The following is a 16,797-nucleotide window of genomic DNA, read 5'->3' on the forward strand; positions in this document are numbered from 1 at the left end:
CAGCACGGCGCCTCGTCCCGGTGAATGGAGGAATTCGAGGAGCAAAAGTGCAGGTCCAACATGGCTGCCAACACCAACAATTTTCCAATAACTTACCTTTGTTTTAAGATATTTGCATCTCACGCAGCATTAATGGAGGAGAAAATAAAAATAAAACATCGCGTGTGTCTCTCAAGTTGCTTGAGATTTTGTTTAAAAAATATATATATACACACATTGCGTGGAATGCTTTGTTCATATCGTGCTGTGGATCTTAAAAGGTGTGACAGTGGTTACATTTTAAATATATAATAGTTTCTACATGATGATAGACTAGAGTTGCCACCTCCGCGGAACAAAAAAACCCGGGACATATCATGAGAGAAAGAATATCTCACAAAAACGTAGAGAGGAGGGGAGAACTATGTGCGAATGCACTCGCTTCAGTGGTGTACGATTGCACGACAAGACAAAAATAGGACTTTTAATGTTCTGGGAAGACTTACAGGTTTTCTAAGACATCTACCACAAAGAGGATGATCCTGGGAACATAGGACAAGTGGCAACCCTTGCATTAAAATGTTGAGTCCTCCTTACCTCTTTACCCAGCGACCCACCTATAACAAAAAGTTGCCCTGTGCTCTCCAATCGTGAAGCTCAGACTTAAAGTGTCCATTTATTTACTCCTGAAATAACAACACCCCACAATAAACAACGATGTTTGCTTAGGTTCTTCATTCTTACCAATGCAGCCTTCACCATCGGGCCGGCGTGTGTACCCAGGCGGGCAGATGCACATGTAGGTGCCGATGAGGTTCTTGCAAATCATGTTTCTGGATGCACAGTTGTCGAGTGCTTCTTCACACTCATCCTGGTCTGTGGGTGAAATGGGATGAAGATGTTTCATGGAACTCAAAGAAGAGGGAGCCAGTGACAACGAGAAGAGAAATAATAATTCCCTTCCTGAGAAATATTTAACCAAATTATCTACTGCTGGTCATATCAGGCTCCAATACTGGAATATAATAAAACAGTCTCCACTGCAAGTGAGCTGCCAGTTGACCTAAATTAACCGTAACAAATTGCAGCGATGACTTTGCAGAGACCACAGACAGTGTAGAAACGTGTGGAAACTGTAATCATATCTGCTCGTGATTATACTCTTATCTTTAGGTTTTTAAACTCGGCGTGTATTAATCTTTTGAATAATATGAAGATGAATCATATATCATCGGTGTGGTCACCAGGGTAAAAACCATAACGTACCCTCGCATGCCCTTGTTGGAGCATACACATATACAGCAAACCTAACCCAAACATCTGGTCAGCAAAGGAATTCGGTAACTGTATTGTTTGTTTCACCATTTAAAAAGAATGTATATCAATGGCACAGATTCGCTCTGCAACCATTGCCTGTTCACCACAGTGGGCCCCACTGTTGAGCAGGCACAGGGGCTGAAAGCCGCACTTGCATTCCTCCTGCTTAATGGACCCTGGGCATGCCACCAAAATCCGCGGTGTCTCCTCCTCCCACCTTTGCACATGCGGCGATCCTCGCGCAGGACGTAGCCAGTGGGACACATGCACTCGTAGGATCCGAAGTTGTTGACGCAGCGGAAGGCGCACAGGAGAGGGTTCAGGGAGCACTCGTTCAGATCTGTGGGTGTTCGCAAAGAGCCGTGCAACCCGCTGTTTGAACCGGGTGGTAATTTACGACAATCTTTCAAAGTGGCGCGCGACAAAGCCATAAACCGAGGGCCTTTAGAAAGCTGGCATTATGTGAATTTACTTTAGCGAAACGATTCCCACATGAGCTGAGCATAAAGGAAAGCGCTGGCCTGAACGCTGTTTTTTTGCATTAAACTGTAGCGCTATTTAAAACAATCAGATAATCCCAAGGAAGCCATTACAGACCACAAGGGCCTCACTCTCTAATGTCTCCAGCAGCCAAACATTTTCAAAGGAATCAACATCAAAACGTATTTTTGTAATCTAGTTTTCACACTGTAGGACATAATACAAACTAGGTCAGTTTGGTTCAATAAAGGAATATGTTGTAGCAAAAATTATGGGAGTCAGTTCAGCAGGTTTTAAATAAAATAAACATCAGTTTGCCCTTGACTTTATAAGGGCACAAACCAGGGCTTAATTTTTCACTGGATACTTTCCTGAAAATAGGCTGGCTTGGAATAGGGCATATCGATGTAAGGCACTACCCCTACAGTACATCGTATGCCAATTCATAGCAGTGCTATGATATTTGCAGCTAATATTTCCATAATCCAATGAAGACGACGTAAGTATGACAAGGATTAACGACGGCGGCAAGGTGGAGAGTCAAAATCATTCCCAAAAACAGCGTTACGGGCATTGTTCTGACCTTCACAGGTCATCATGGGTCCCGGCTCGAACCCATCGTCACACGTGCACTCGAACCCTCCGGGCACGTTCAGGCACGTGCCGTTGCCGCACGGGTTCCCAATGGAGCACTCGTTCGCGTCTGGGAACAAACGCAGATCGGTGAGAGAAGTGCGGTGGAGGTAAAAGGTGAGCAGGCGTTTTTGAGACAGTCCCTGGATGGAAATTGAGAAGGAGAGGTAGGAGCAGAGCCAGGAGAGAAGTTTTTGCCAGAGGCGCTTACATAGTTTTGGAGATGCTCGAGGAGGACGGATTGGTCTGTGGTTTGAAAAGCAGCAGAAAGGTCACGAAGAACAAGAAGTGTGAGTGATCCACAATCTGAGCAGAGAAGAAGGTCATCCAAAAAGTGGTGTAACGAACGATTTACCACATGCACTCTCCCTGCAAATCCGGCGATTGAATACGTTCTCATAATTCAGGGTTGCGATTAAAAATCAAGCATAATTTCTGATTTCTAACATTGCAGAGAATGTAGCACTGCTAGGGCTGCAGGAAGTCATGTGAACCTATTTGTGAATTGAAAAACATGAATTTGCGATGCCGATATATGTATTGTGAGCTTGATCATTTATGCTAATGCCTGAACTGCGACTGTACTACACTCCAAGCATAATTGCATTTATTGGCAGACTATTATACGTCATTTACAACCACCAATGGCCGTATATTGTCATGCATAAAATGCCAAATGATTCGAAGGACTACTCTATATTTTCTACTTTGCCAGACTGCTTAGTGTACCAGCAGATGCTACCTTCAAATAAAATACATGAGAAGGCTTACATTTTCAGATCAAAATATCACATAAAATGCCTGGTAGTTTGTTGCAATATTTAAGTAAGTGACCTACAAGAGAAACATTCACCGATTTAGGATGTCCGCACATTTAGCTCCAAGGTGTACTTGATGAGATGTTTAAGGAACGCGTTTTATTTAGAAGCCACCAAAGGTCCTAAAACAAAACAGAGCTGTGGTGCACGGAGCTCCGACATTGGGATATTTCCAGGGCGTGATCTCTCTACGTGGTAGTGGGCAGTTACGTATCAGCCACAGACATCGCTATTTCAAAATGTATTAAAGTTTCTTTTTTCCTTTCGTAAATTGCATTATACTTTTTTTAAGCAAGTCTAATTGCCTTCCATTATTTTAAAATCAGTTAAGTCCAAAAAAACAGAACTCACGTTAAAAACTAAACTTGTTTTAAAACGCGTGTACATTTTCTCAACTTCTTGGCTAAAGTCATGGAATCCGCCAAAAGCTGGCTGGGACATTTTTTGCACACTTCCTAACAATCACTGGCATGGGTTCAACTCTGATCACATTTGTTAATCTTGATGCCTTGGCGCACGCACGGACCGTGCTTGGCACAGCCTTCCTTTATTATAGGAGACGTTAAAGTACTCAGGGAAGTAGACCTTATTTATTTCTCACAGGACTTAGGATTATTGGAACAAAAAGAGGAGTAAACGTCTTTTTAAAGTACAAGACGGTGTTGCTTTAAGCAGGTGACCAGCCAGAGCTGGGTAACAAAATATAAGTTTGCGCAAAACACTTTGAAACGAAAGACATTCACTTCATGGCACTCTCTTCTCGGCCCATAACAATGTTTCAATTAAATCGCCTGATGATGATTGCTTGTGTTGCGATCGAAACGCCGTGATCTATTATTTTTTCTACCTACGTGACTTTACCGAAAGAACCAAAGAGTATGGATTCCTGCAGTCACGAAAGCTTCAAATCAATATTAAAATGTATTATTTAAACGCACGACACGTACATCAGAGTGTGCACATATTAATTAATTAATTTTGTTCATATCTGTTGTGGGTAATGAGTTCATATGACTCCGGCAGCCACCGGAGGCACTGCCACGCACTACAGTTCCAAATACAAAGAATCGATTATTGAATCGTCGAATCAAATCACGATCCCAAATTGTCAAAGGTCATCAAACCACGAGATGGGTGGGGGAGGGGGGGGCGCAAAATTACAACAGCTCCACTCCCATTATATTTCAACGGCAGCATCGTCCGCCAATGTGCTCCATGTGTCCTACGTGAAAGGTCCAAAGAAACTATTGCATTCGCGGGAGGTGAATGGACGGCTGCCGGGAGGGAGAGAGAGAGAGAGACGACTTGGCTGCCCGTGGCCGCACTGTTCGCACGAGTGTTATCTGGTGACATCGCGTACTGACCCACGCATTTGAAGCCCGCCGCCTCGAGGTTGTAGCCCATCGGGCAGTCGCAGCGGAAGGAGCCGTCTGTGTTTATGCACCGCCCGTTGGCGCAGATGCCCGGGTTGGCAAGGCACTCGTCCAGATCTGGGGAGCGAGAGGAAAGTTAAAGGCATACGAACATTGCGGTCGAGATATGTCTCGGCAAAACTTTCCAGATATTGTACCAATGTAATTGGCCCATTTTGATAAGTTATTTGTGTTAACTTTATTTCTCTCTTTCTTTGGTGGTGGTGGTGGTGGTGGTGATGGTAGTGGTGTTTTTGTAACGCATTTATCTTCTAAGAAGCACTTGCCTTCTCGACTGTCATCTCGTCCAACGACCGTTCCAGGACCGTATGGGCAGAGCAACCTGTACGCCTCCTCTGTTGAGTGTGGGTGAGAAACGTTGCCTGGTTAGTGCACATTCTGAATGCCACGTCGGGGATTGTGAGCACATTTCACGTTGACACTTGAAAAAGTATCATTGTGCATCCGTGCAAGAGCTCTGTAAATACACCTTACGCTTCGTTTTTCTTCAACACTATAGCCGTGAATTATATTAATGACATGAATGACTTTACGTATAAGAGAAACCATGAAAGACCATAAATGGTTTTTAATTTGTTCTCATATCTGTCCAGAATTTAGAGTAGAAGCAAGGTTTTACATGGAGTTCAACACCCTTGTTGATTTAAGGTTAATGGGTCCGTTGCTGATTTATAAGCAAAAAACCGCGTCAAATATATGTTAAATATGATCAAGAAATGTGATTCACTTCGTAAAATTGGTAAGATCGAGTTTAAATATCGGCAGCCGACCACAAAACACAAGATTGGTGTAGAAGCATGGTACAGTACAACGTTGTGGGAAGAGGTTCTGAACCTTGAACGCAGACTCCCATTTCTCCCTCACCACACCCTTCCATATCAATTGGACTTCTTCTCTCGTTTGGTGGGAAGTAGATCAGCAACGTCTTTGTGTTTCTATCGAATCTGTGTGCCATGCTCTTTAAATCGATGGCTTCAGGAATATGAGTAACCTGATGAATGTCTCAAACGCTGCCAGGGAATGATCGGAGCGGGCAATGGTGTTGCTGGGTGGTTCTCGGTTTGAGATTGGTGGCCACGGTTGCACTGTGGGCTGTTCTTAATTGTCCGTCGGTATACACACGCACGCATGTACGCACGTATGTATGTATGCTGAACTTCTTTCGCACCGTACGTAGCCCACGGTGCTAATCGGAGGTGCGGGAGACGAAGAACGAACTCAACAGATACGGCCACGTCTGCCATGGGGCCGCTGTTTTAATGCGAGTCAGCACAGGTCCAAAAATGGGTAAAGGCCCGGGACGTGGCGGCTCTCTCCAAGCTCATACCTTCGTTCTGTTTGGGGCACGGTTCACAGGGGTCGCCCCAGCCATCGCCTGGCATCATGCTACAGCAGCAGCCGGCTTTGCTGGTGTTGAAGGGCTTCGGGGTGGAGCACTTGCCCTGGGCAAACTCCGAGAAGCAGTAGTTGACGCGGACGTCTGTAATTAGATGCAATCATTTACGCGAATGCAGCCGAGTGGAGTTTCCAATGATGCATGTGTACATTGATCTTCAACACTGATACGTAAACATCTTATGTATATTGCATGTGTCTCTTGTGTATATATGTCTTGTGTGTATATATATATGTGTCTACATTGCCATGGCTTAATTTCAGCTGGAGATGCCTGGAGGTGAGCTCCTGAAAATGTCCCCGATCCCTCCCGAGAAAATATTCCATGAGAGAATTAAGTCCCGTGCACGCCTACATAGGTCTTATATATTTAGACATTAATTGCTCTCGAAGTTTAATCTTGGTTTATTGGCTGACATCCCATAATCTTTCTAATCTTGGTTCCATTAATGATCATGGAAAATTAGTCTGATCTGTTTCTGCTCCAGTTTGGTCACAGAAAGTGGCTACACGAGACTGACGGGTCACTGTGGAACCAACTTTTTGCTGTGGAAATTATCATCTGTAAATTACCACTGAGCATAATTTTCCTTTACACAACTGGCCAAAAAAACCACAGTACGTGAGCTAAAAAATATAAACATGGCTTCACTTATTTTCACATGTTAGGAAAGGACAAACAAACATTATTTGAAATATTAAAAAGAATAACAAATTCCAACGATGGCTATTTTTGAAATGACTTCACATTCATTCACGCTTTAGTTAACTCGAACGTATACTTGCTTTGCTTAAACCAAAGTATGGTCAAATGCGGATCAGCAATGCACGTGTCCATACCGTAGCACTTGCGACCAGTCTCAGAGAGGATGAAGCCCGAGGGACAACGGCATTCAAAGCTGCCGAATGTGTTCAGGCACGAGCCCATCATGCACAGGTCCTCCTCCGATGAGCACTCGTCAATGTCTGTATACCACACACCATGGAGGGGAGAAAGCAAGGCACGACGACGACGAAAGTTGAAATCGGTTGTCAGAAGGGAGCCAACGAGATTGATTGTTTACGCTCGTCCACACGGCTGGCTGTGACCTACGTTGTTGTACGGCGTAACATTTTCTCTTTCTCCTCGTCCCTTCGTTCTGCAACTCCCTCCAATTGTCTCTTTCCCCAAGTTCGTATGACCTTGCTCAATTCAGGAAACTTGTCGAGTCTTACGTAAATAATTAAAACTTGCACAGCCCCTTTGTCAATCCACTACCGGATAAAGGAATCTCAATCATTGTTTTTTCTTTCTCCATCCTTCACCCCAAAGGTCAGCGTGAAGCAGGGAGGCAACTCAGGATCCGTTCATATATCACCTGCCACTAATATTAGCCGTGGCTGGCAATCTAACTCAGGTTGCTAGATTTTACAACAGACTGCTGACTACTGCACGATTGCTCCTCCAATAATTCCCCTCTGCTAAACAAATCGTGAGTGCTCTTTGTTGCTGATCGTTTTGTAGTATAGGCCATTGGGCCTGCGCACAACAACAGTGATTTAAAATTAAACATGTTATTGAGGGCACTGCTGCGTATGTGCTCTCACGGCTGTGCCGTTATAGCTCTCTGTGACGTGTTTTACATACATCACGCTGAACAGAATCAGAATATTTATTGATACTGGAGGTATCTGATGAGCTATAAAGCTCTTTTCACAGATGTCCAGAAGGGGCGGGTAAGGACGTTACAACAACAAACAGTACAAGCACATGATAGTAGTGCAAAGTACAATAAAGGTAAACAAATCACCCAAACAGCACACACAAATACAACACCAAACCATCCACATCCTACCAGGCAAAGCCCGCTGAGGTATTAACTTATTTTTGAGAAGCGACCTGGCCACAAATGATAGCTCAACAAAGTCGCCCAACATTTTGACATTTATAATATCAATGCATGTTTCTAAATATACAGGCGTTAGGGGTCGGGATCGAACCCCCGACCTCCTGCATACCAGGCGAGGACGATAACATTTCGCCACCGTGGTGAGACCAACGCGTGGTAAACACCCGAAAATACATTGTGGACATCGGTGCATTGTGGGTGTTGACCTTGAGAGGCCAGTGTTCTGCACCTGTGCATGACTCTTCCTTGACCTCGTAGCCCGGAGGACACACGCACCGGAAGGAGCCCTCCAGATTCTGGCACGTTCCAGGCGCACACATGCCTCGGAATTGCTGACACTCGTTAATATCTGTAAAAAAAATATATAAATTCCGCGTGAGTATTAAAAACCAACCCTTTTGTGGTCAGCATGCGGTGTAAACGGTTCAGCCGTTTTGATATAGATGCTTTGCTCACGCTATGCGTAGATGATAAATAAACAAGGAACTGTATATTGTTTTGTTTGGGTTTCCAAGTACGATTAATGCGTAATTATCAGACGCGAGAGTTGCTTCCTATAAATTCACGTTTCATCATTATGCGTCCACATACCTCTGCAGTTCTTCTTGTCAGCGGTGAGCTCAAAGCCTTCATTGCAAAGACACTTGAAAGAGCCCACGTTGTTGATGCAACTACCAAACTTGCAGACGTGAGCAGCCAAAGAGACACACTCATCCTTATCTGTCAGGGCAAGGAGCAGAGAGAGGGAGAGACGTTTTTAGGGCAGAAAATAACAAACAAAATACAAATTAAAGGACTCAAAAACGAAAATGGACAGATGTGCCAAAAGGTTTTTTCCGTGTTTATGGTAGTGTGTTGTGATGAAATGGGTTCTGCACGTTTATGATAGTTGACTATGTTTCATAAACATAGTGGCTGAGTGGTTCAGCGTGCTCGAAGACCTATGGAAGATGTTTGGATTCTGAGGTTTAAGGGATAAAAAAAACCTTCCTCTTGCATTTGATTACTTAACTTTTCATCCATAATACAGGTTTTTTTGGGTTAGATCGTGTCATATAGAAAATGTGTCGTTAAACCCGCCACCACCCAACACAGCTAATTAGTAAGGTTTGTCACGTAAACAGAGCATGCCAATTCGTTACTAGTACAGCACACCGGTGTGTTGGAGAGAAAAGCCACGACATTGACAATCTGAGTATGACGTTTCGCCAGTCATTACAACTCGCTTCATAGGTGTTTAAATTAGTAACTCAACTTAAAATCGCTACGGAGTTATTGTTTAATTCTATTCTATGGGTCTTTCGGTGGTAAAGCCACGTAGATAGAAAAAATAATTAAAAAATATCACGACGTTTCGATTGCAAGCTATCGTCATCAGGTGAAAAAATAGCGCGAGAGCTGCTGAGGCAGGATGTTATAAAGGTTTGAGATGGGTGCAGCCCAAGGGTCATAAGCGAAGTGGGCGGGGCTAGTGAAGAAATTTGCATGTCAATGTAAGATCGGAGAGCTGAGCTACCTCCACGACGACGAAGCTGCGGAGTTGACCATTGCATTGTGAGAGATTAGCATGTCAATGTAAAATCGTAGAGCCACCGTCACATCAAGGAAAACGAGCAACGGTGGCTGTGTTAGTGTGAGACATTTAAACTGTTAATGTAAAGACATTTAACCTGTTAATGTAACACCAGAGAGTCAAAAATAACTACTAAGCATAACAGCCAGTTATGACTTAGCCTGGTTGATAACGTCCTTCCAATTATTGCTCAGTTTGTACCCATCTTCTCGTTTAAAATTGTGTCTGTGTTTATATATCTGGATGGCTTCATGAACGAATCTTTGCTGATAGCCAATGGGTTTGCAGAGTACCTTCGTCTTGGAAAAATCTATTTCGTGTGTGCCCACAGCATTAAAACAATGATCAGCCACGGCTGAGGTATAAGTCCTACCGTGTTTCAGTTCTGCCTTATGTTCACGAACACGGTCTGAGACATGTCGCTTAGTTTCCCCAATGTAACTACTGCCGCAGACACAGCTTAGTTTGTAGACGCCGGGGGTAATTGCATGTCAGGGATCACATCTTCACAGATGGGATCAGATCACAAATTGTATGTACTGTGTTGAATCGAACCCTGATCTCGTGTTTGCTCATGATTTTGGAGATCTGTCTGGTGACCCCTGCTATGTATGGAAAGGTGATGGTTTTGATTGGTTCCTCTGATGGTTCTTTCCCAACGGTTGGGGTGATAGCTTTACGGATTGTGTAGTCTGAATATCCATTCATCTTGAGGACTTGGTGTACATGTTCCAGTTCACTGACTAGGTGGTGATGGTCAGAAATACATCGAGCTCTATGGTGTAGAGTTTTGATGAGGGAATTATTCTGGGATGGATAGTGGTGGGAGTCAGGTTTTAGGTAGGAATCCATATGGGTGGCTTTCCTGTAGACAGTGTCCCATTGAGCCATCTGGTCTCTTTTCGATTAAAACATCCAATAATGGTAACTTGCCATCCTTTTCCACCTCCATGGTGAATTTGATGGCTGCGTGTATGGAATTGATGTGGTTGAAGAATTGGTCCAGAGCTGGTAGGCCATGTGGCCAGATGATGAACGTGTCATCTACATACCTCTTCCAAAAGGATGCAGGGCGGATGCCTGGGTGGCATCTGCCTCAACATTTTCCATGAAAACATTGGCTTAATTCTACTTGTGAGGTGCAGAGAGGTTTAATGAATGGACAAAAAGGGAGCCTCCTGCACTTTAGCCACAACTATGCACAGCCTCCTGCACTTTAGCCACAACTATGCACAGATAAACACTGTACGTGATGAAAACTTAAAGAAGACAGAAGTGGTTCCCATGTAAACATGCTTCTGACTTCTTTACGTTTAATGCACTTTTTTTAAACCACGATGATAGATTGTTTTTATTCAAACAATGTTTTTTCAAAAATAATACTGGAAAAAAATTACAGAACGAGCATTCTCACATGGCAAAGCTTCAGCTATTCTGCTGCGGAAAGACGCGTCGGCGTTTACTCAGCCGTGTGCTTGGTGGAGAAGAGAGTGGGCACTGCGCTTAAAGAACACACGCCGTGCCCTCTTAACGCACAGCTCGTTGACACAACGACTTTAGACTCCCGAGCCCCATCCACCGTGAAGGATTTCGAGGAGGTAAAAAGAGGGGCACGGTACGGCGGCGGTTGTTCACCATGGAAATATCGTGCACGTGCGGCGACGACTTACCCATGCAGTCATTGTTTGCCGAAATCTCGAAGCCGGGGAAGCAGAGGCAGTTGAACGACCCCACCGTGTTCCTGCACGTGCCATTGCCGCAAGGTTGGCGCTCGCATTCGTCCACGTCTGATTGGAGTCGGGTGGAGCGGGGTCGGGGGGAAGGGACAGGGTGGGTGGGGGAAATCATAGTGAACAAAAACAAATTCACGTGTAGTAGATATACACACGCCCTTGTGTGTGACCGAGGTTTTAAGTGTTTGTTCAGCTGCAGAGGGTGACGTGTTGACATCAGCGGGGTTACCCATGCACATGCTCTGGTCCTCCGTGGCCTTGTAACCGTTGGGACACATGCAGCGATAACTTCCTTCCGAGTCCTGGCAACGCCCAGGGCTGCAAATCTCCGGCTTCTCGGAGCACTCGTCCCGGTCTTGAAAAGAAAAAATTAAATGAAGAAGACAACGACAAGAAGTCATGAAAGGTGTGTCGCGAAAAGATTCCTGTTTGGCTTTTTTTTTTTTGCCGGCTGTGCGCTTTTAAAACGCACAGCTCGATGCTCGCCATCACCGGGACACCAGAATGCACTGTAGATGTCTGCACCGCGCGAGGCGTCGTGGCACGAACATAAACTCCCATTGGTGGCATCCAAGAAGACGACAGTTTGCAATTGTGGTGAGAATAGTCGAAACCTCAAGTGTGAATAATGCTTCATGATAATAAATAATACTCTTTTTACGACCCAAAAATTTGGAACTAATCCGATTAGTGCTGCCAAAATTACGAATGCAGCAGAGGCACAAAACAATTATACCCAGGGGTTTTTCTCTCAGAGTTTATATTATGATGCAGGGAACATTTAATGGCAACGTTTTTACTTGTTTAATGCCTGATAAATCTGAAGTTAAAGAGCAGATGGCCAGTGTGTAAATGAGTAATTAGTGGCATAGCTGTCATGAGAGAAGCTGGCCAGATGCTTGTATTCCGATGCTCCTCAATTACTTGTTTCATCACTACCATGGTATTAAATGTCTTCTGGCTGACCGTACATGATACTCATAGCGTTTTTTGTTATTTGGTATGAGTCATACTTGTCAATTGTTAATGGTCATCTAGACTATGGTCATATGGACGACAGAATCAAGTGCTTACAGTGATCACCTACGAAGGCTGGTTATGCTACCACATCAGGTGAATATTTAAGGTTGAGTTGACAAAAATACAATCAGATATACATTGCCATTGCATGTTAATAAGTCATAATAATTTAGTATATTTGGTATTCGTGTCATTCTTATAACACAAGGCTATCACAAAGGCAGTTGTGCACAGTCATAAATTGAACCAGAGTTGCTGGGACTGTAGCATTCACAAAGACACACACACACAGCTATAGGCAGACGTAAAGATATACCCACCTATGCAGAGACCAAATGGAGTCTGCGTATAGCCTGCAGAGCACTCGCAGCGGTAGCTGCCAACGGAGTTGATGCACTCAGCATTACGCTGACACATCTTCTCAGCACTGGCACACTCGTTGATGTCTGTGAAGGAAAATGCACATTGGTGTTATTGAACAAATATTGATTAGAATTAGCTTTCTTAGTACCGAGGAGATAAATACGGGCCCATTGAGACGCATGATACATTGCCCGTTTTTGAAGGGTGATCTGCTGGGTTATATCAGGTAACAGAATTCATGAGTGATTTGTGGGTGAGATGGCGAAGTCAAAATAAATCTGTCATAAACCCTCCTTTCACCCGACACAGCCAATTAATAAGAGTTGTTCCGTTGGCAAACGTGTCGATTTATTATAGCTTGAGCACACAGGTATGCTGCGGAAAAATACGACATTTACATTTGGTAATATAAAAGTATGCAGTGTATACTTGCACATTGAAACAAGTTAGTCATGGTTAATTAGTTACCCTCGATGGTTATGTTAGATGATAATACATTACGTAAGATATGTTGATGTTATGTACACATATTTACGTGATGATCTGTTTAGTCACAGTTAATGTTTTATATTAAATGTTATAAATCTTATTATAATGCCGTGCTAATTTATCAAGGTTGTCACGTGATCACTCACGATATATTTCTAAGCCATGCTAATCCTATAGCCATCGAATTGTTTGAATTTTTTTGTAATTTCCCTTTCTTTCAATGGATGCTCTAATTAGTCTTCACCAAAGAGTATGGATTCCTGCAGTCACGAAAGCTTCAAATCAAGATTCAATAGTAAGTAGTTTTGCATAAAGCATCAAGGCCATCAAAATCAATCGGATGTTGTTGCTGTTAACAGCCAGGTTCCCCAACAGCCGATATAATTGTGTGTTGTGATTATTCGATGTCTCCCTTGTGTTTTTTTATTATCCCGCTCATATTTCATCCCATCTGGCCAACATAGCATTTGTCGCAGATTCAAATAATCTGGTACACTAAATCTGTTGTTTTCTTGGATAAAGTTCTCTGTTAAGAGTTATTGTATTTTTCGTACGAAATTTCATATGGATATTGTTTTTTCAAAAATCTTCCCAATGTATCAGTGACTCCCGCAATATATGGGGAGTTTAATTATTTTCATTGCATTTTCAATTTCTTCTTTTTTTTTCCACGATTTTTTCTTAACAGTCAATGTTCAGCGTTGATGTGTGAATTGTTGTATCCATTCAATCACAGAGCTCTTTTTCCACTTTCTTAATTCCCCATCGCTCAAACTTTCAACAATCTGACACTAGTTATACGCATGAATGATCGCTAAGCGTGTCCTGCAAGTAAAACAGTTTCGGTGATGCACAATGGAGGATGTGTTGAGACCTCAGCGGTGGTAAGAGTCAGTACATATGATGATGTCATACCCTCGCAGATGATCTGAATGTCGTTGTAGAGGAAACCCATCGGGCACTCGCACCGGAAGCTACCAGGCAGGTTGACGCACATCCCGTTGGTGCATATGCCCTGGATCTTGGAGCACTCGTCAATATCTGTCAAGGTAAACTCAGATCAATTGCTTTGCATTCAAAGCATAATGCAGCAATAGACATCTTGGTAAAATGTTGTGTACCCAAGTTGGGTGGATCGTGCAGTAGTATAAGGAGGAAAAGAGCACTCACCAATGCGCTCGCCTGTATTGATATCAATCTCGTAACCAGGTGGGACACCTCCGCAGAGCTGATTGTGGGCCTCTGTCGGGAGAAATGTCTTGTTTACACAACGAAGTAAATTACAGGTTTATTCGCAGTACAACCACAGATAAGTGACCCATTTATTGTAGTAGTAGTGGTAATAATATGTTATGTAACCAAATCATAAGCTCATTTGTTGATTTTTTTGTCACCAGCTTGCAGCCAACTTTTCTTTTCTCTCACTGGATCATTTCCCATTGGCGTAAGGTCAACTCAATTCTCAAAAAACTTTATTAGCATGCAATTACAAACGCAGGTATTCAGTAAAAATTCGAGTGTGGGTTTAACATCAGACTGCATATCGACTTCCTATCTCAAACCTATTTTATCTATATTATCTTGGGACCTTTTTTTGACAGTATCAAAGCGTTAAAAATAAGAATAGGTTGTACCCTTTCTGGCAATACAACAAGTGTTAAGATGTTCAAACACCAAAAAGATATCTTTTGCAAGGAATCAAGTCTGCATTAACCACACACACTTGTGGTGAACATGCAAACACACACCTCTGATAACAAACAATGCATATATAAGACAATGCATTTATTATCAGAGCATGTTGCATTTACAGCAAAGGTAAAACCTATTCATATTTCTAATACTTTATCTATATTCATATTCTTTGGGTCTTTCAGTTAAGTCAAGATTGATCTATATTGTTGGCCTAGAATTGTGCTATTTCCTTTCCTAAAGTAATCGGATTCAGCATGTGGAGAAGAGCATGAGGATCGAAACCCCCCGAGATTAAAATGACTTGATTCATGAGAAGTAAAATCATGCAGTGGCCTCGCTCCATAAGAAACGAATTTATGATCACTTGCGCTGGAGATATTCTGCTCCACAAGTGCAAGTGCTATAATATTGCCACCTACATGCATAAAAGTTTGGCTACCTTGCCCCTTAATGTGTTAACCTGCCCTTACTGAGATGCCATATTGAGCTTCATTGGTCTTAATCCAAGAAGGTAGCTTAATTGATATTGCAGCCCACCCTCGGGAGAAAGTTTAGGGTCACTACAAAGCACTTGAGGAAGCCGTGTTGAGACATTTTTCTACCACGAGCCAAGGGGGTTGGTCAGTATCGCCTGTGGTGGCTAATGCGAAAACAGTCCACTATGGGCAGTCCGTCATGAAAACTAAAACATATTAGCATATGTACTGTCTGTTTTATAGATACTATTTCTATTTATATTCATATTTCATAGCTGTTTCGTATCACACAGTTGTTTTTCTTCTGAAATAACGGTATATTCTATGGCAAACATCCTACCTTGCTCTTCTTTAAGGAGCTGTTTTATAAATAGCAAATTTGCAATCATATATATTTGTGATTTAGAGATGAAATACTCGTAAAAAAAGATCCTAAGGATTTGCCACTGAGTGGTACCAATAAGTATGTTTTTGGCCCAATGGTTCAAGGGCTAAATAGCTACGTGCAGACAGCAGAACGGTGGTTGCATTACTGGTGGAGATGGTTGGGCAGGGCGCACAAGGCCTGTTCCAGGCTTTGCCCACGTTGTAGCTGCAGCAGCACTCCTTCTCGGTCAGGTTGAACGACAGCTCGTTGTCACAGCCAGCCGCGTCGTACGTCTTGTAGCAGAAGCTTTTGCGCATGTCTGCAATGTCGGTTGCCGTGTTGAGAGACATCAGTATGAATGTGCACCGAATTTGGTCAGTATTTACAAAAAAATTGTCTCAAACATTTCCTTGATCCTTCCGTTTCAGATACAGTTCATTTGTCGAAGCAAAAACAGATGGTTGCCGGTAACAAGTGCTGTCATGTTATATCACAAAACCTCAACCCATTCATTCACACAACTGCCTATTCTTTATGGCAGTGTTATTGCCCTGTTTAAGGACGCAGTTTATAGGTAGAGTTTTTTTTTATTTGTGCATGTGAAACACTGTCAATGTAGCTTCACAATGAAAGCCTATCATGTTATGGGTAATTTTTTTAAACTTTGTTTCATCCCACATCGAGGATATAAGTGATTTACCGATTAAATGAGCATGGGTTAGAGCTCATCTTCTGTTTACAACAATAGGCAACACTTCCACATTCCTGTGGTGGTGACCAGTCTGTGCGTACAACAACAATTTGTGAGGTTCCACGATAAATTGGTGCTCGTTTTACAGACCCCAGAAGTAATGGAGGGCAGCGTTGTCTCCCGTACAACATTTTAACTTCGCAACTTTCCAATTATGAACTGCGCTGCCCGCCCTCGGTGCAAGAAACGTGTTGCCGAGCAGCAACACCGCGCTGTACTCACCCATGCAGTTGTTCCCTCCATTAACCTGCATGTAGTCAGGTGGGCAGACACACGTGTAGTTCCCGACAATGTTGTAGCAGGTGCCAGGACCGCACACCGTCGGGAAGTTGGCGCATTCGTCGATATCTGAAAAACAACCACCCCCCGTCCCCCGCGCAATTGAA

The 16,797-nt window shown here is 43.2% G+C and overlaps 1 protein-coding gene across 1 annotated transcript in view; it reads right to left on the bottom strand.

The window, feature by feature from the left end:
* The window catches only part of LOC144741420 (fibrillin-2-like), a 78,491-nt gene that overhangs the window by 21,672 nt on the left and 40,022 nt on the right, over positions 1-16,797 (bottom strand). The window contains exons 40-55 of the mRNA XM_078623959.1: positions 16,634-16,759; positions 15,827-15,979; positions 14,293-14,364; positions 14,038-14,163; positions 12,591-12,716; positions 11,480-11,605; positions 11,188-11,304; positions 8,536-8,664; positions 8,174-8,293; positions 6,896-7,021; positions 5,988-6,140; positions 4,927-4,995; positions 4,592-4,717; positions 2,360-2,479; positions 1,514-1,636; positions 724-855 (exon numbers count right to left, since the gene is read on the bottom strand). Of these exons, the coding sequence (XP_078480085.1) occupies positions 724-855; positions 1,514-1,636; positions 2,360-2,479; positions 4,592-4,717; positions 4,927-4,995; positions 5,988-6,140; positions 6,896-7,021; positions 8,174-8,293; positions 8,536-8,664; positions 11,188-11,304; positions 11,480-11,605; positions 12,591-12,716; positions 14,038-14,163; positions 14,293-14,364; positions 15,827-15,979; positions 16,634-16,759 (1,944 nt within the window). The remainder of the gene's footprint in view (positions 1-723; positions 856-1,513; positions 1,637-2,359; positions 2,480-4,591; positions 4,718-4,926; positions 4,996-5,987; positions 6,141-6,895; positions 7,022-8,173; positions 8,294-8,535; positions 8,665-11,187; positions 11,305-11,479; positions 11,606-12,590; positions 12,717-14,037; positions 14,164-14,292; positions 14,365-15,826; positions 15,980-16,633; positions 16,760-16,797) is intronic.

This window comes from Lampetra planeri, chromosome 3 (assembly GCF_965212315.1).
Source record: "Lampetra planeri chromosome 3, kcLamPlan1.2.h2, whole genome shotgun sequence".
NCBI lineage: Eukaryota > Metazoa > Chordata > Hyperoartia > Petromyzontiformes > Petromyzontidae > Lampetra > Lampetra planeri.